This window comes from Oryctolagus cuniculus, chromosome 3, assembly GCF_964237555.1.
Source record: "Oryctolagus cuniculus chromosome 3, mOryCun1.1, whole genome shotgun sequence".
NCBI lineage: Eukaryota > Metazoa > Chordata > Mammalia > Lagomorpha > Leporidae > Oryctolagus > Oryctolagus cuniculus.
In genome coordinates, this window is record NC_091434.1 from 23,013,647 (window position 1) to 23,033,208 (window position 19,562).

Genomic DNA, 19,562 nt, shown 5'->3' on the forward strand with positions numbered 1-19,562 from the left:
GCTGGAACAGAAAGCACAGACCTGGCTGGGCCTTCCAGAAGGAGGTACAGTGTTGCTTTCTCACTGCAAGAAAGCAGAAACAGAGCCAAGAGAACCCCAGGGAGACTCTGCCTTACTTTTGAGGTTCTCACCAGTTTCAAAGCCTCCGAGAGAGAGGGGAAGCTTGAGAAGATGATGTGAATGAAGAGGAAGGGGAGAGGAGACGAGGCTCCCTGGCAGACAGTGGGGTGAAGGGAGCCTGCTCTCGAGAAATATTGGTGGAAAAAATGGTGGTGAAAGAATTCATATTTGGGGCCGGTGCTGTGGCGTAATGGATTAAGCTACCTTCTGCAACGCTGGCATCCCATATAGGCACTGGTTAGAGTCTCAGCTGCTCTACTTTTGATCCAGTTCCCTGCTAAAAAAAAGCAGTGGGAGATGACCCAAGTGCTCAGACCCCTGCACCCATGTGGGAGACCCAGAAGAAGCGCCTGGCTCCTGGCTTCTGGTTTCGGCCTGGCCCAGCCCCGGCTGTTGAGGCCATTTGGGGAGTGAACCAGCGGATGGAAGATCTCTCCCTGTCTGTGTCTCCCTCTCTCTGTAACTCTGCCTTTCAAATAAATAAAGAGAAAAAATTAAAAAAGAATTCATATCCACAGGCACAAGCTCCTTGAAGGGATAGAGGAAATCAGCACCTGGGTAAGAACATTGTCATCAGGATAAAGGAAAATGAATCTAACCCCATCTTGTCAGCTCAAACGGCAGAGGTGGAAAACATGAAAACACTCAGCTGCTATGCGTCTCTGGATGTTGTGTGCTTTTCAGATATCAAGAACAATTTGTGCATTCTCTCAAAGACAATGAAATGACCATGGGTGGTAAAGAACACGAGTAAACATGAAGTGGATGGTTTTGAGGAATCCTTACTATGCACATATACCTGGGGCTCTAAGCAAAACCATCTGAGCCAACAGCAGCCTAGCAGATGTTCCCCACCATGAAGCCAAGAAGGGGGGGACATGGGCTGCTGGCTGCTTGTGAAGCTGTGTCAGCCCACCCATGGCAGTATCCATGCAGCTAGCTTCTGGTAAAAAGAAAAAAATCAGTAGTCAGTGGGAAGACTCCAGAGTGATTATTCTCTTAGAGAATGGCCCACGGTGCTCACCAGTGGATTTTGCCTCCAAGATTACCAGGAAGGTCCAAGTTCCCTGTTTGATACAGCCCAGCTCCGGGGTTGAGAACACAGCTCTGAACTTGGTCATATCAGAGGGACTTAGTGATTGATACCAGCTGCCCCTCCAGACAAAGCATCTCTTGGAGTAGAGTCCTAGCTTCCTAGGCTAGTGCACACCACCGTGGAAGGCACACGTAAGCTGCTGTGAACAGAAGAAACCACCAAACCCCTTCCAGGATGGATGAACTGATTACGGGTACAACAGCATGACTATTACAACCCAGAGTTAACAGGTGAGGAGAGACTTAAAGCAACTGTGCTCCAGGTCACACAGCTAAGCAAGTGGTGGAGCATTGATTGGACCAAGAAACTCTGGCTCCAATCCCAGGGCACTATCTACTGCCTATTTCATCTCTGATAGCTCCAGGAAATTGCAAATGCAGAGCTTGTATGGAGAGGCAGGCTGGGAGGAAATTAACACAGTCGTACCCTGACCCCCAGTGACGCCCAGCTGCTCCTGTCTTGTGTTCAGGGTTTTGGGCATTAGCGATTGTTGTATCTCCTTTTGGATCAATGCTGTTCTGATCCCAAGAAAGAGGCTTGAGAAATCAGGATGAAATCTGAACAACCGTGGAAGGCACTTGAGGTGGAGAAGCTGACTCTGCTAGTTGACATGAATTTGGGTAATCCTTTCACTCATTCAAAAATAGCTTTTGAGAGGGCACTGGATAGACACAAATAAGAGAGTCACCTACTCTCAGGGATCTTGCGTGTCATGGGGCTTGCAGATGAGGTCATCACTAAATCCCACGTGACAGAAGCTGGCTGCTGTCTGGCACCAGGATGAGTGAGCCCAGGAGAGAAGAACCTGGGTGAGAAAGCTCTGGATGGGCATGTCCACTCATTCAGTCATTCAGTCATTAGCAGAATAGCTGGCAGTCTACACAGGTCACAACACAGTGGGAGTCTGCATACTGCAGTTAGCTCTGGCTGGGGGTGGGGACAGTCAGGTGGTCTTGCTGCAGGAGATTTATGAAGAGATAAATCATAGCTTGTCTGGAAGGTCGGGGGAGAGCATTGCAGGCAGAGGCACTTGCTGTGTGGAGACCCAGAGGTAGAGTGAACAGGATGTGCTTGGAAAGCTTTGGACAGGTTTGTATGGCTCAGTCCAAACAGGTGGGTGATGGGTGATGGGTGATGGCACTGGGAGGTTGGCAGGGGCCAAATCCCACAGGGTCCTGAGTCCTGTGCTAAGAACTCAGACTTCACCCTGTTGGGGAGAGGGTAGCTTTGTAACAATTTTCTTTAAAAGATTTATTTTATTTATTTGAAAGGCAGAATTAATGAGATAGAGGGAGAAACAGAGAGTGAGGTCTTCATCTGCTGGGTCACTCCCCAGTTGGCTGCAATGGCCAGAGTTGGGCCAGTCTGAAGCTAAGAGCCAGGCGCTTCTTCTGGGTTTCCCATGTGGGTGCAGGGGCCCAAGCACTTGGGCCATCTTTCTCTGCCTTAGGTGCATTTAGCAGGGAGCTGAATCGAAAGAAAAGCAGCCAGGACGCCAACCAACACCTATATGGGATGCAGGCATGCAAGCCTAACCCTCTATGCCACAGCACCAGTCCTGTGTTGTAACATTTTAAACGGTAAAAATGGTTTGATTCTATGTGTGTTTTAAGCTAGCAACTCTGGCAATTGTAGAGAGAATGGATCAGAGATGGACAGATGAGGTAGAGGGAGACTAACTGGAAAATAGATGTAATAGTCTAAGCAAGAAGCAGAGAGGTACAACACAGTGGCAGTGGGGGAAGATGTGGAAGGAGATTGTGATCTTGAGATGCACTAAGGAGGTGGACTTGCCAGGACTGTCTGAGCCCCTTTGAAAGAGCCCCCGAGGCTCTGGGGGCTGGGTGCCTTAGCTGAGCAGGAGAATGGGTGGACAATGGGGTGGGCAGAGGGGAGCCAAGGGTAAGTCCTTGGCAAAGGTACCAAGAACCATCTTACGCCTAAAATCCAGGTAGAGAAGCAAGAGGCAGCTCCTAAGCCAAGAGTTTTCAGTGGAAGAGAAACAGGACTCTCAGAAGACAGGATGGGCTGCAGAGAGGAGAAGAAGGGAAGGGAAGGGTCTCTGTCAGGACAGAAAAAGGGAAGGGGCTTTTATGGCACACAGGTGATTCCCTCGTGTAAGGCAGAGGAAGGTGCAAGGGCATCGGGGTAGTTCTGACACGGCTTGGTGGCTGATGGGAGGAGAGGAGGTAGTGGTGATACAGACAGTTAAGACCCTAGTGCATGTCCAGATTTCTGCAGGCAGCTGGATAAGAAGATGTGAAGACAGCTTGGAGGTCATCAACAAGGGTGCTGAGAGCTGTGTGTTTTGTTGAGATGATGTGGGAGGAAGGCTCAGAGAACAGGTTGCTAAGGACAGAGCTGGTATGCATTAAATGGCTAAGGGATGGGTAGACACAGAGAATGAGAAAAAAGAGGAGGGACTCAGTCCCCAAACCCACAGTAGTGAGCTTCCGGGGGGGGGGGGTACGGGGGCTGCCATGGAATGGCCCGGAGCTCAGGTGCCTGCTTACCTTGTGACCTTGAGAGATTTGCACCACCTCTCTGTTGCCTTTTCCTTGTCTGTGAAATGGGATAATAATACCATCCTCAGTGGGTTGTGCAGAGGACTGTAACAGAAGAAGCACTCAGAAATGTCCCTTGATCGGGGTGCATTCCCTTCCTAGTGGGCACTCTGTAGAGCTTTGCTGAAACTCAAAGTCCAGTCACAGCCTAGACAGAGCACCTGACCTTGAGTGCTCACGTGACGCAGGCTCTGCTCTTACCAGGAGTGCAGCCTTTTCGTGAAGGTTCTCAGTTCCCTCTCCCTTGTGTCCCCTCACTGAGAAGATGTGATTACATCCCATGGCCTTGCGCCACCTGCCTCCTCCTCTGTCTTCTCTAATGACGCTGCCCGCTGCAGCAGGGAAGCTGACAGGGCCTCCCAGCAAACAAATGGGGCATTCTCTGCTCCAGTGGGTCAAGTTATTAGGATTTAACAAGAGCAAATTAATTAAGGGCTTTGGCACAAAAAAAACCCCTTTTTTTTTTTTTCACTTCACAGATCTAAGAGATTGGCCATGAAAAAGTCAACTCTGCAAAAATCAGGACCTTCCCCTCATCCTGTTTATTACTTGTGTGGCAGAGGGTCAGGGGAAGCAGGCGAAGAGAGTTTCTGAGATTGTTTGCAAAGCTTTAAAGCAGTGGGCTGTGGTACTTATTTGTTGTGTGTGGTTCCCAGAGGTAATTCCAGTGATGTACAGATGTCTGGCCCTTGCCCTCTGAGATAAAGGGATTTAAGTCTCTCTGCAGGGCAAATGGGCAGGGAGTGGGAGCACTAGGATTGCAAAAACATTCTTTGTTCCAATCCTAATTTAAATTCTCATTAACTAAAAAACACTTATACCACAAACATTTCTTCGAAGATATGCAGCGGGGTGCAGCAGAAGAGACAGGAATGGGAGGATCTGGGTCTCATCCCTGTGACCTTTGAGCGATCATGTCCTCTCTCTACAACTAGTCTCCTCTGCAAAATGAGAGCATTGAGCCCAATCCCCACCTTGCAGGTGTGCCATGCCCAGATTCTGAAGGTACTTCCATTGTGAGGAACTCTGGGAGCTCTCAGAGGCTGACCGGTGTAGCTGTGTGGGATCCCTGTCAATGTCAGGCAGGGCCAGCCAGCCCCCTGGGGAAGCATCACCCACCTAGCAGGGCACCGTGATGCTCAGCCTGTGTTCTGGCAGCTGCACGTGGCTCTTCTGGTGTTCCAGATTCACTGTTAGCTCACAGCTCACCCACCTGGGGCTCCCTAAGGGAGGCCCCTCTCTCCACTGCTGCATGGTGGAATGCTTGGAGGAAGGAGGTGCCTGGTTGAGAAGCTGGTACACCAAGCAAGCTCTGTCCCCTCCAAGGAAGCCCTTGGGAGGTGCTTCACCTATTTCGTTGTAGTGATGAGGCTCAAAAGATTTTCCGAACCCCTCGTAGGAACCATTGTGGGTGCAGAACAGATGCAGGAGGGGCATATCTGTCTGACGATGGTGGGGTTTGTTGTTAGAAAAAGCCCCCAGATGATCACCAAGGTGAATGCTTGAGCCAGCCAATACACTTTGGGGGAAACTGAAACATACCATTAAGCCACACGTTGCTCTTCTCTTGTGGCCCCTGAGTACTGTGGGCATGGTTAGTGTGGTAACTTCAACAGATGTTAGTGGTTTAGCATAATAGGAGTTTCTGGGCTGTGGGACATTCTCCTCCATGCAGGGATCAGGGACCCAAGCTCCACACTCCCATGGGGCCTTTAAGTCTTTTGCCCTCCTGCCAGGAGAAATAAGGGAGAGCTGAAATAAGGCATTGCCACACTCACACGACTTTTCTTTCAATACCTAGTTCTTAATCCCTGGCCTGATTCCCTTTCACATTCTTTTATTATTATTATTATTATTATTATTTTATTTTTTGACAGGCAGAGTGGACAGTGAGAGAGAGAGACAGAGAGAAAGGTCTTCCTTTGCCGTTGGTTCACCCTCCAATGGCCGCCGCGGCTGGCACGCTGCGGCCGGCGCACCGTGCTGGGACTAGAATCGGGTGTGCCGGCACTGCAAGGCGGAGGATTAGCCTAGTGAGCCACGGCGCCCACCCCCTTTCACATTCTGAACATGTCACCTGGCTCCATGCGGGTACAAATATCTGAAGGATAGAATTCTGCCCACAGTGACAGCTCTAGCTAAGGAAAAGGAGTGTGAACCTTCAGTGGACTCTGAGCAGTCTCCATCGCAGAAGGTTAGCCCATCAGGAAGTTTCTAGAAATCTTATGAGCTAGGATAGTCCAATAGGAGCCTGGTTCCTAAGGGTAACTTTGTAAAGTCCTAGAGATTTTAAAAGACAAAAATCTTCCTTTATGTAGAAGTCCTGGCATGTCTGCCCACATTGCTTGTGTAACTTTATCATTACTTGCATGATAACACAGCCTGGCCACTCCTGTGAGAAGCACAAAGCTTTTCCTTGCAGGACAGTAGGTGGGGGGTGACTTTACCAGTCTAGCACCTGCCAGCAGCACTCCCTGAGTCCACCATGCATAGCTGCTTATGTTTATTTATTTATTATTTATATAAAATGAAGTACCTTAATACTTATTCAATAACAATGATGACACTGTTGATAAAATAACTAACATTTGTTATTCATTATGTGCCAAATGCCATGAAAAGTGGGTTATGTGCTGTAAGCGCATTATCTTATTTACTCCCTATGATGTACTGTCTATTATAACACCCACTTCTCTGATATAAAAACTGAGGATGAGATGATATAAAAACTGAGGATGAGATGTTAATCACCCAAGTCTTACAACTAAAATACAATTTCATCTGATTCCAAAGGCTGTATCTTTAACCACTCTGTTAGAACAATGTAACATCTATTAAAACACATATTGCAAAACACATCTTATTATGAATTCCTATGGAAATTATGCATGTACAACTTTTAATTAATGAATGAATTTGAGAGGCAGAAAAACAGAAATGGAGAGAAAGAGAGAATCCACTGGTTGACTCCACATGTCTGGCTCCAGGTTTCCCACATCAGTGACAGGGACCTAACTACTGGAACCATAGCCTGCTGCCTCCCAAGGTCTGCGTTAACTGGAAGCCGGAATTAGGACGGAGCTATAACTGGAACCTGGGCGTTCGGGTATGGCATATGGGTGTCCTAACTGCTCTCTCAGCACTATACCAAATGCCCACCCTTACTTTTTTTTTTTAAATGATCCCTGTGGCTGCTTATTGTTGGAGAGGAGCACATGACCCTCATCATGGAGGAAGAAGTGATTCCAGACATGTGACCCTATTCTGTTTTAGATGAACCTGGACAAGCTGTGTGTCCTTGGGTGAGACAATCAGCCTCTCTGCGCTCAGCTTCCTCTTCTGTAAAGTGGAGACAATATTGCTGAGGTCACAGAGTTTCTGTGAGAAGCATCCTTTTTTTGCAAGGTCCTTTAAGAGTGGTAGAGGCCGGCGCCGCGGCTCACCAGGCTAATCCTCCGCCTTGCAGTGCCGGCACACGGGGTTCTAGTCCTGGGCGGGGCGCCGGATTCTGTCCCGGTTGCCCCTCTTCCAGGCCAGCTCTCTGCTGTGGCCAGGGAGTGCAGTGGAGGATGGCCCAAGTACTTGGGCCCTGCACCCCATGGAAGACCAGGAAAAGCACCTGGCTCCTGCCATCAGATCAGCGAGGTGCGCCGGCCGCAGCGCACTGGCCGCAGCGGCCATTGGAGGGTGAACCAAAGGCAAAGGAAGTCCTTTCTCTCTCTCTCTCTCTCTCTCTCTCTCACTGTCCACTCTGCCTGTCCAAAAAAAAAAAAAGAGAGAGAGAGAGAGAGTGGTAGAGCTTAGCAAGCATTCAATAAATACTTACTATCACCACCCTCATCACTATGACGTAAATCATCACCTGCAAATACAGATGCCACACAGAGCGGCTGAGGATGATAACTCCAGTTCCATCCATATCCATCCAGATGATGAGCAATCTATGCCTGACATAGAAATGCCCACAGGAAAAAAGTCCACAGTCTCTAGAGGTATAAAGTCACAGGCACACTTCCAGGAATGGACCCCTCAACTACCTCAGTGCATACTTGGGGCTCCATAATTTCCCTCTCCTAGTAACTATTCTTACTGAGTTAAGCTCACCCCATTTCAAAGCATCTCTGGCTCTTAATGGTTTCCTAGGGGAGGGCCTCTCACGGAGCTCCAGACTGACCTGGGTAAGCAGAGTGTCTGGGATGGCTCTGACTCAGATGTGTGGAGAAACACTCTACACAGCTCTGCGGAGATCAACCGGCCCAGCAGGGGCCCTGCTAGGGAGAATGCTCTGACAGCAGCAGTCACCGCCAAGGTCTGCCCTATCCCTGGGCACTGAAAACAGAAGGGAAGGTGGCTTTGCATTCACCTCTCATCAAATGTTTCCTGTGTCTTTTGTCCTTGAGCCTTCATTGCCCAAATCATTCAAGCCAGGGTGAGCCTGCCCACAGAGGACCCCTGGGTCCACATCTCAGCACCTCCCGGAGGACATCTCTATAAACACTGCCCAGCTGTACCTATGAGAAGCATGAAGATGAGCCCTTGGAAGATATTGGGCAAGTAGTGCATTGCCAATCTGGCTTCTGACAGTAGCAGTCCCCTAAGTCTGCTCAAAATAGCTGATTACACTTCTTTCTTTCCCATACTTGCTGGCTGTGTTTTTTTGTGCAAGTTCTGAGCAGACTGGGTCTTTGAAGTGTTGAATGGTACAGAGCAGGGTGTGGCGAGGTGGGTCACAGTCGTTCCTCAATGGACAAAACCCTGAGACTTTCAGTGGTGGAAGAGGAGCCGTGTGTGTGTGTGGGGGGTGGGGGTTGTTTCCAGATCTGTGGCCTCAGCTGGCCTCTAGAGCACTTTTTAGCTCCAGCATGTGACTCATCTATCAATGATGACTCAGCCTGAGGATCGGGAAGGAAAACAGTTACATAGAAGACAAGGGCTTGTGTTGGGGACAGAGTTGGCAATGAAGAAGGAATATGAGTGGAGTTCTCTGTGTCCTGCAGCCTTCCCCACAGCCATCCACATCATGCAACACAGAGTGTCAGGTGTGTGCCAGGCACAATGCCAGGACTCATCACCTCATCTCATCTCACAGCCACCCCAGGAGGAAGGGAGCATCAGGCTCAATTTAATGATGAGAAAACTGGGGCTCAGAAAGAGAAGTTGTTTCCCTAAAGCCACAGACCTGTATGTGCCAGTATTCCCAGGCTCCATACAGGCTTATAGGTGAGTGAACTCTGGGCTAGTGCCCAGAGGTGTCAGGATCTAGAAATACCTGTTTATTCAGTTACCTTTGGTGTCTGGCACCTATGGAAGGAGGGTCTTTTTCAAAGTTCCTCATTGCTCTTTTTAAAAATCAGGCAATGGGCAGAAGAAAGCCTGTTTGAGTCTGCTTTGTGATGCTGTCACAAAACCCCCAAGACTAGGTGGTTTATAAAGAACTTACAGTGTTGGAGGCTGGGAAGCCCAGGTTCAGGCACCAGCAGGTTCTGTGTTCAGTGAGGCGCTGGTCCTCATAGGTGGCACCACCTGGGTATCCTACATGGTGAGACGGACACAGGAGGGGGCAAATGCTGGGTCCCCACATGGTGGAAGAGTGGCAGAGCCCAAGCTGGTTACATCCATTCCTTCCTGGATGGGCACTCATCCATTCACAAGGATGCCCCCCCAGTAGACCCCACCTCTTGTATCAACACAATAGAGACTGTGCTCAGACACAGGTTTTTCTTGTTCTTTTTTTTTTTAACTTTTATTCAATAACTATAAATTTCCAAAGTACAGCTTATGGATTACAGTGGCTTCCCCTCCCCCATAACTTCCCTCCCATCCACAACCCTCCCATCTCCCGCTCCCTCCCCCATTCCATTCACATTAAGATTCATTTTCAAATATCTTTATATTATACAGAAGATCAATTCAGTATATATTAAGTAAAGATTTCAACAGGTTGCACCCACACAGAAACACAAAGTGTAAAGTACTGTTTGAGTACTAGTTATAGCATTAATTCACATTGTACAACACATTAAGGACAGAGATTCTACATGGGGAGTAAGAGCACAGTGACTCCTGTTGTTGATTTAACAAATTGACACTCTTGTTTATGGCATCAGTAATCACCCAAGGCTCTTGTCATGAGTTGCCAAGGCTTTGGAGGCCTTTTGAGTTAGCCGACTCTGATCTTATTTAGACAAGGTCATAGTCAAAGTGGAAGTTCTCTGCTCCCTTCAGAGAAAGGAACCTCCTTCTTTGATGGCCTGTTCTTTCCACTGGGATCTCACTCGCAGAGATCTTTTAGGTTTTGTTGTTGTTGTTTTCCAGAGTGTCTTGGCTTTCCATGCCTAAAATACTCTCATGGGCTCTTCAGCCAGATCTGAATGCCTTAAGGGCTGATTCTGAGGCCAGAGTGCTATTTAGGACATCTGACATTCTATGAGCCTGCTGTGTATCCCACTTCCCATGTTGGATCGTTCTCTCCTTTTTAATTCTATCAGTTAATACTAGCAGACACTAGTCTTGTTTATGTGATCCCTTTGATTCTTAGACCTATCATTATGATCAATTGTGAACTGAAACTGATCACTTTGATTAGTGAGATGACATTGGTACATGCCACCTTGATGGGATTGAATTGGAATTCCTGGCACGTTTCTAACTCTACCCTTTGGGGCAAGTCAGATTGAGCATGTCCCAAATCAGACACAGGTTTTGGAGAGGATGCACTCAGACTTCTGCAAGGACTGCATTCTAGGTAAGGCTGTAAGAACGCAGTCCACCTGCAGGCAACATCATCATTGCTTGAGGGTCCTTGGATGTGCAGATTCTTAGGCCATATCTCAGATCCACTTAGTCAGGATCTCAAGGGCTGAGGCCTAGGATTCTGGGTTTTGCTAAGCTCTTCAATGACTCTGATGCCTTCTAAAGTTTGGAAGCCACTGCGCTAGAGCTGTCAGTAACCAGGAGGCCCACAGGAGAAGGGATGGGTGGGCAGGAGCAGTCCGGGTACAGGAGCAGCAGCTTCTCTCCAGACTCCTCAGTCTTGACCTGTTCTGTATGTGATGGGAACCAGTGCTCTGTTCCATCACAGGTGCTCACAGAAGCCACTAGTAACTACTTAGGAAAGACAAACTGAATTAGATTGTATCTCACTGCTCTGGAAGCAAGAGTCCATGGCCAAAAGGCTGTAGGAATTGGGGTGTCAAGTCAGGAAGAATACAGCATTGCTGTCATGATGTGTAAGGGGTGGTGGTGGTACCAGGCAGGCATAGGACCTCCCACTCCCATCCTTGAGGACTAAGCTAAAGGCTCTTTCAGCTGGAGGCAGGGGGAGAGAGATGATGACAAATGAAGGTCTCTGATAACCTGTGGAGTATGCAGCTACATGAGAGTGATAAGCCCCAAAAGTTGGGGAGACATTACAAAGGCAACAATTTTTCTAGAACTGAATTTCCCACAGACACAGCCCAGGGTTGGCCACATTGTAGATGGTTATCAGATGATTGTTAAAGTAGAAAACTCCAGAAAAGTACTCAATCAAAACTTACTAAATTTCTGGTTTTACCACTTTCTTCTGATACTTCTCTGCTCCTTTCACCATAGCCTTCGCTCTTCCTAATCCAATGCTCAGCCTCTATCCATTGCCATTTCTATCTGCTTCCTTCTCTCCCAACTCTTCAATCTTGTCCAGGTCACCTGCCCCACTGGGTGGGCCCCACCCATCTTCCACCATTTTCTTGTGATTTTTGCCACCCAAGAAATCACTAAGTAATTTGTCCAACAGGAAGCAGAGGGCGGGCTGAGGGGAGCAGATGTGAATGAAGTAGTGTATGCTTTTCCAACTTTGGCCAAACAAGCCTATCTAGAAAAACAGGTACACCTTCCTCCTGTTCAGCCACCTAGCCATTAAAAATAGTTTAATTACTTCCTGAACACTGGACAGTTAGATAATTAGAAGGTAGCATTCAGACCAAAAATTCAAGCCACCCTCTTCAGTCAGAGGGAAATTGTGTCTGATCAAGAACTAATTAAGAATCCAATGTGTGGCTCTTGTCAGAAGGAGCTCATTTGGGGCTTCAAAAGAGGCTATGTCTCCTGGTCTAGGCCCCTGTCTTTTCTGTTATCACCAGGGCTCTATTAGGCTCCCAGAGCCATGATAGCTGCCCACGACTCAACCAGGCCTGGCCCTACCCTCAAGGGGCTCACAATCTAGGGAAAAGCATGCCAAAGTGTTTGAACAGAGCTTGTGAGCTGGAAGAACAGCTCCAGGGCCATGGGCACTTATGTACATATTCAAAAGGTACTAAGCAGATGGAAGTGATGTGAGTTGACACACTTGGGAGAGGGTGAGATAGAGAGGAGGTCTCCTCGTCCAGACTCTGCCAGACTAAATCGAGAGGTCCACAGGTGGGCTTCTGGAGATTTACAGACCCCCTAACACGATCAGGACCATTCATACACCAGTTGTGATTTCTTGGTGAGTTGATCCATACCTTTCATCAGTTCTTTCAGAATGTGACCCAAACAAAGGGCTGGGGACCTTGAGTCCGTCTCTCAAAGAGCCTTTGAAGACTTGTTGAGCAAAGAGTGATGTCGGGAACTGCGGGAAGACGCAGAGTGGCAGTGGGTGGCGGCTCTTGTCTCCCAGAAGCACTGCGGGATGGAGATTGGAGAGGTTCCATGGTGCTCCTCCGGGCTCTCAGCTGCACGTTGAGGGGGCTGAGGTGACTCAGCACTGTTGGCTCTCGAGAGCTGGCTCCAGCCCTGGAGTTTCCATTGCTGCAAGACAAGCCCCATGGAGCCTCACCTCCCCTTCATCTGGCTCACCTCTTCAGGCCCAGCCTCCTGAATACCCATCATCCCCTTCCTGGTTTGCTCATCCCGTCTTCCCACAATGCCCTCTGACCTCAGAGTCCAACATGAGCAACTTCATCTCTGTTCCTTTCATCATCTTCTGATTGAAACGTGGCTGTCATGAAACACGGGGCCTGGGGTGGGAGCATGCACTTCTTGCCCTCCCCACCGCTTCCAAATCACCTCTCCTGCTCTGCCCTTCCGAGTGCATGCCACCTTTCTGTCCTGCCTTTTCCACTTCCTGGTGCTGTGGGAAGCCTACACTCTCCTCGATGCACCTGCCTCATGGGCTCCCTCCCATCAGTCCTTTCCTCAACATCTGCATAAATCAGTGAGCCCAGCCCTTTGGGAGCATTTTGGAAATCTTTGGCATTTTTCTATTTTCTAATACAGTTGTGCCTCTGCATTTATACTGAAATTTATGTTGTCTTGTTATAAATTATCCACCACCTTTTTACATGAACTATTAGGACATTCTATTTTTTTTTTTAAAGAAACATAGCAACTCATAATACCTTATGAATTTCATTTCAGGATAGGAAAGAAGATTCAAACACATTTGTTATCAAAATGGAGCATTTAGTTTGATGCCACTAAGGATGGATGATGCCAATCATCTGTCCTACTCCCTGGCTTCCCTGTTACCCCAAAGATCTTTTTCTAAAGCCCATCCTGATCCCTAATCAGGCGGTCACCCCCATAGACTCATTATCACCAGTAAACATAGTTTCTGTGATTTCCCACTCTGTGACCATCACTCCCTAATCTCTGTAGTTCTCTGACTCCAGCAGGTCTTGTCCTCAGAGAGACCTCCAGGCATTGACCCCATCACTTTCCATTTTCGTCATTCCCGATCCACTTTGTGTTCTCACTTCTGACTGTAGACTTCCCAACCTGGGCTCCCCTGTCCAGCATGGTGAGAGGTCCCCTGCAAGCATATATAACTCTCATGTCCACTTGCCTGATGAAAATTCTATAATAGTAAAACCCAACTTTTTTCTTATTCCACACATGCACCTGAGCAAGCAGTTGAAGATGTGGAGAAAGATTTAAATTTATGGCCACAAACCTCAAATGGACACTCAACACAGATAATTCTGCCACTTCTCCCTTATAAATTCAACCTTATACTTTCCAACATAATTATTTACCACTTCCTCCTTTTTCCATAAATTGTTTTTAAGATTTATTTTATCTGATTGAAAGATAGAGCTATAGAGAAAGGGAGAGATAAAGATGTTACATATGTTGGTTCAATCCCCAAATGGCCAAAATGGCCAGGACTGGGCCAGGCCAAAACCAGGAGCTAGGAGCTTCATCTGGGTCTCCCATTGGGTACAGAGGCCCAAGCACCCGGGCCATCCTCTGCTGCCTTCCCAGGAGCATTAGCAGAGAATTGGATCAGAAGTGGAGCAGCCAGAACTTGAACCAGTGCCTATGTGGGATGCAGGTACTGCAGGCTGCAGCATAACCCATTATTCCACGAGGCCAGTCCCAACTTCCATATATGTTTAGCACTTCCTTTCTTATCCCTCCAACCTTAACTGATGGCCTCATAAGAAGCAAAGATGTACTTGGGTGAGAACTACCTGATTTCCCATTATTACTTCTGTCATCCTCCTCTGTCTGTGCTCACCAAGCCAAAAACTTCTCATTTTATTTGAGCTGACTTCTTAACGGCATTTAAAAGAATCTTTATGGGGCCAGCACTGTGGCACAGCAGATTAAAGCCCTAGCCTGAAACACTGGCATCCCATATGGCGCAGGTTTGAGTCCCAGTTGCTCTACTTCCAACCCAGCTTTCTGCTGTGGCCTGGGAAAGCAGTGGAAGATGGACCAAGTTTGGGCTCCTGCACCCATGTGGGAGACCCAGAGGAAGTTCCTGGCTCCTGGCTTCAGATCAGCACAGCTCCGGCCGTTGCAGCCATTTAGGGAATGAGCCAGCAGATGGAAGACCTCTCTCTCTGTCTCTACCTCTCTCTGTAACTCTGCCTTTCAAGTAAATAAAATAAACCTAAAAAAAAGAATCATTACACTCTCTTGGAATGCACCCTTCTCTAGACTTCTAGAACTCTTGCACTTGCTGGTCTTGCTTCTACGCCAATGGTTGCTTCTTCAGAGCTGCTTTTTGGCTGGCTGTACCCCCTCCAAAACCTCCTCCGAACCTGTAAGCATCAGTAGCCCAGGGCTCCATCATTGGCCTTTATTCCTTCCCCGGGAGATTGCAGCCATTCTCGAGGCTGCAAGTTCCACCTGTCTTAGTCTGTTTTGTGCTGCTAGAATACCTGAGAATAAAGGTTTTATAAAGATCAGAAATGTATTTCACACATTGGGAAGTCTATGATCAGAGCACCAGCCTCTGGTGAGGACTTTCACAAGGCAGAAGGTAGAAGGGCAAGAGAGAAACAACTCTCTCTCTCAAGGCCAAATACAAGGGCACCTGACCCATTCATGAGAGAGGAGTCCTCAGGGTCTAATCACCTTCTAAAGATCCGCTTCTTCATGCTGTCACCTTGGTAATGCTTTAATTTTGGAGCAAATTCAAAGCATCTCAATATTATGGCTTCTATACCTCTATGCTTCAGACTCATAGGCCCAAATGCCCACCTGGCACTTCTGGTTGGATTTCAGACATCTTAAACTTGCCATGACCAAAATATAGCTATCAGTCACGTGGTCCGCTGAATGATGGCCCCCAAAGACATTCAGGTCATAGTTCTTGAACCTATTAATGCTACCTTATATGTCAAAAGGAGCTTTGCAGATGTGATTAATTTAATAATTTTGAAATAATGGTGTTGTTTGGGGTTATTCAAATGAGCCCTAAGTGTAACCACAAATTTTCTTATAATAGGGAAACAAAGAAAGATTTGATGGTGGAAGAGAAGTAGGAAATGTGGTTACAGAAGAAAAGACAAAAAACTGCAGGCAACCTCTAGAATCTGAGAAAGGCAAGGGAACTGATTCTCTTAGCCTCCAGGAAGAACCAGACCTGTTAACACCTTTGCTTTAGCCCAGTGAGGCTTCCTCTCCAGGATTTTAAGAGAATGCATCTATGTTGTTTGAAACCAGTAAATGCATGGTCATTTGTTTTAGCAGCCACAGGAAACTAATACATTCTCTGCTGCCACTATCCCCACTAATCCACACTCCTGACACTGATGCCCTGCACAGCTCAGCACGTGACACCCCTACCCATCCAACTGGGAAGGTCAAAAGCTTCAGCAACATCTTTACTCATGCCTCACCTGCCAGCTCCACCTCCATCTGTCAGCTCCACCCCCAGCATACATCCTGATGCCAACAATTTCTCACTGCCTCACTGCCTCCACTGCTATCACCCCCCACCCCCAACCCTAGGCAGCCAGCAGTTCCCAGCTAAATGAGTATACCACTTCCTGTTTGGTGTGCAAATCTGACTCTTGTTCCTCTTGGGTGGGTTGTTCCCATGGGTGCCAGCATGAATTTTCTGAAGGTGAAGTCAGATCGCATCCTGCCCCCAGTGAACCCTTCAGTGGCTTCCCCATTATACTCAGGATAAAAAACAAATGTGTTGCCATGGCCTACAAGGTCCAATCATAGATTAGCTTCAGCCCACCTTGTCTCTGTCTATGTCCCCACTCACACCATAGTGTAGTAGTCACCCCAATCCTTTTTTTTTCTTTGACCCTTGTTCATCCACCCCGCCTGCTGACACTCACAGTTCCTACCACTAAAGTGCTGTCTCTGGAATTGTATGCAATCCCTCCTCATCATCACTGAAGTCTCAACTCAAATATGGCCTCCTTAGAAAGGCCATTCCCTCCACCCTTTCCCAGGACTGTCAAGGCCTGCAAGGAGTGGACATTTAACTCTGTTTTTATCCTTCTTGTGTGTAGCATTTGTCAACTCTTCAAATGGTTTTACTATTTTTTTAATGTGTCTGTTGTGTCTCTCCACTCAAACACAAGCTGTCTGAGAGCAGGACTCTGCCTCTCTCACCCACTGTGGTTTCCCCAGCGCTTGGTACTCAGTAGGCATGCAATTAATATTCATTTCCCGTTTTCCTAGAGTGGCCTATTTCTAGATGACCACTGCCTCTGGACTATATAACTGAAACAATGTAGTCTGTCCTGGAGCTGTTTGTGCATAGTTAACTGGTGGAGTTTCAGAGATGATTCAGCAGCAGATATGGAACGACTACACGGTTTCTTCTGTGGTGCCCTGAAAAGCACACCCTTTGTTCAGTAGCTGCTAAGGACTGAGTGCCATGGATGTGCAAAAAGTGAAGAAAAGGATATTTATATTATGGCTCAACGGATGATTTGGGTTGTGTCAAGTTAAGAGGGGTGGAGGGTTGGGGGACGAGTAGAAGGAGGCAAAGGCCTTGGATGTAGGTGCCAGATGACCCTGTGAGCTCAATGTGGCAGCCCCTCCCTGCCAGAGACTTGCCAATCGAGGAACCTAGGGCTAGGAACTCTATGACTCATAGCTGGAAGGTAGATTTTTTTAAAGACTCAGTTATTTATTTGAGAGTCAGAGTTACAGAGAGAGAGAGAGAGAGAGGTCTTCAATCTGCTGGTTCACTCCCTAAGTGGCTGAAATGGCTGGAGCTGTGCTGATCCAAAGCCAGGAGCTGCTTCTGGGTCTCCCACATGGGTGCAGGGACCCAAGCACTTGGGCCATCTTCCACTGCCTTCCTAGGTCATCAGCAGAGAGCTGAATGGGAAGTGAAGCAGCCAGGACACGAACCAGCACCAGTATGGGATGCTGGTGCCACAGGCAGAGGCTTAGCCTACTATGCCACAGCACCAGCCCCGGAAGGTAGATTTTAAAGCACAAATCAGACCAATGGAGCCTGAGCTTGCCCCAGCTGTATCTGTCAATGAAGGGAGACCACGTTTTTCCCAGCAGCAGCTTTGCTTTCTCTGAATGACTTGGCCTTTGTCTCTCTCCTCTCCCTGCTGCCTCAGGTCTCATCATCCATGAGGGGCCCTCCGTGTACCGCATCTTTAAACGGTGGCAAGCCGTCAACCAGCAGTGGAAAGTGCTGAACTACGACAAGACGAAAGACCTGGAGGACCAAAAGGCAGGAGGCAGGACAAACCCACGGACCTCCTCATCCACCCAGGCCAACATCCCTGCCACAGAGGAGGAGACTGCAGGCACGCCTGCCCCCGAGGAAGGCCCTGCCCGGCCTGCCAGCCACCCCTCAGGCCCTCTGTCCCACCACCACTGTGCTTACACCATCCTGCACATCCTGAGTCACTTGAGACCTCATGAGCAGCGGAGCCCGCAGGGCGGCAGCCGAGAGCTCGTCATGAGAGTCACGACGGTGTGAAAGGAGAGACCGGCGAAGGAGTGTGACCGTGCGCGCTTGCGCGGGGCCGCAAAGGGGCCAGAGGGCGGCACGAGGGAGGCATATCGGGACCCCAGGGCCCAGCGCAGAGAGCGGGCAGAGGGTGGCAGGCCTTGAGGGTGCCCTGGGGTGGGGTGGAGCTGGAGGGAGGGTGGCACCAGGAGCGGTATCGGGCTTTCCGATTAGTCGACCCCGTTCTCCAACTGAACGGCAACAAAAACCGACAAACTCAGCAACGAAGTGCAATACAGGTGGAGCCTAACTCAACAAAAGGAAGCCACCCAGATGCACGCGCAGGCAAGACCCCTGGAGGAGGAGAGGCTGCGGAGGGCAAAGCAGGGGGAGGCAGGTGGTGGTGGTGCCCAGGGGTGCACTGTGGGTGCAGACAGAAAGCAAAGGGAGCTGAGCGGAGAGCGTTTGTAGCTGCCGTTCCAACCTTGAATTTCTTTTTGTTTCTCTCCGGGCAGTGGGGGGTGGGTGAGGGACCGGTGTGGGCTGGTAGGGAGGACACAGCCTGTGGGGTCTCCGGGCTCACCTGATGAGCCGCATTCATTGGCTCACATGGCTTTAGGGACTCTGGGGTGGAGAGTGCTGGGAGGGGGGTTTTGGTGTGAGCGCCCAGAGGCAGGCATCTTCCAATGCTAGGTGGGCTCAAAGAGGGCTTAGGTTTGGAGATGAGTGTCTTTCTGTGCCCTTGTGACTTTATTTTATGGTGATTTGGCTCAACGATGTTTACAGGAAATAGACACACACACATACACACACTAGGAGAGAAAAGTATAGATTGCTGGTGGGCATCTCAAGCACAGTTCTGCTGCTGTGGCTTCAGCCTTTGAAGCTGCCACTCTAGGGGCAACTTCCTCAACTACCCAAGCCAAGACAGGCTCAGTGCCACTTCTCCTCCTGCCTTGGCAGGTGCACAGACCCAGGCCCCCTCGCAGGGCACCTCCCACCTTGGGGTCTGCAGGAAGGCTGCAGCTGTGCATGGGAAGTTGAGTGTGCCCCAAGGATTAGAGTGGAAACCGATCTAAGTATTCCTTGCTGCTTGGGACCCTCCCCAAAGAGGCCAGCACTCGGTGCTCCGTGCTCGCTGGTCCTCCGCAGTCAGGCAGGCCAGGGGGTCCTGGCAGGGAGCACTGTGCCTGGAGCCCACCTGCTTATTCCCAGGATCCTGCCAGGGAAGGCCACTGGGTGGTCCCCTGTGGAGTTTCTTGTTGTCATTGCACAATGGCTGCGTTGTCTGTGGGTATTAAAGGGACACTGTCACGTACTTTTTTAAACTAGTTTTTAGGGTTTTTTAAAACTCTCTGTTGTTTGTAATATTCTCTTAAAAGCTTGAAAATAAACTTTCTTTCCCTACCACGTGTCTCTTTCCATATGTGAGTTTTTGCTTCCTCTTTCCCATTCTTGCTCTCAGATGTAACCTGCCTTCTTTCTCTGTTCTCTCTGCTCTATGCCTAGAGTTTCCTCCATAGCTGGAAATCAAGGGTGTTTTCATTTCTCTGTGGAGAGTGCAGGTGTGGCAGGGCAGGCAGGCATGTTCCCTTCAATGTGTGTGCATGCATGTGTGTGCATGTGTCCATGCATGTGTGTGTGTGTG

General features: G+C 48.8%; 1 protein-coding gene across 1 annotated transcript in view; it reads left to right on the forward strand.

Annotated features, from left to right (window-relative positions):
* Positions 1-19,346, forward strand: part of MARCHF4 (membrane associated ring-CH-type finger 4) — a 114,587-nt gene extending 95,241 nt beyond the window's left edge. Inside the window, exon 4 of the mRNA XM_051848211.2 lies at positions 17,577-19,346. Coding sequence (XP_051704171.1) covers positions 17,577-17,944 — 368 coding nt within the window. The 3' untranslated portion in view covers positions 17,945-19,346. The remainder of the gene's footprint in view (positions 1-17,576) is intronic.
* Positions 19,347-19,562: the final 216 nt, after the last annotated feature.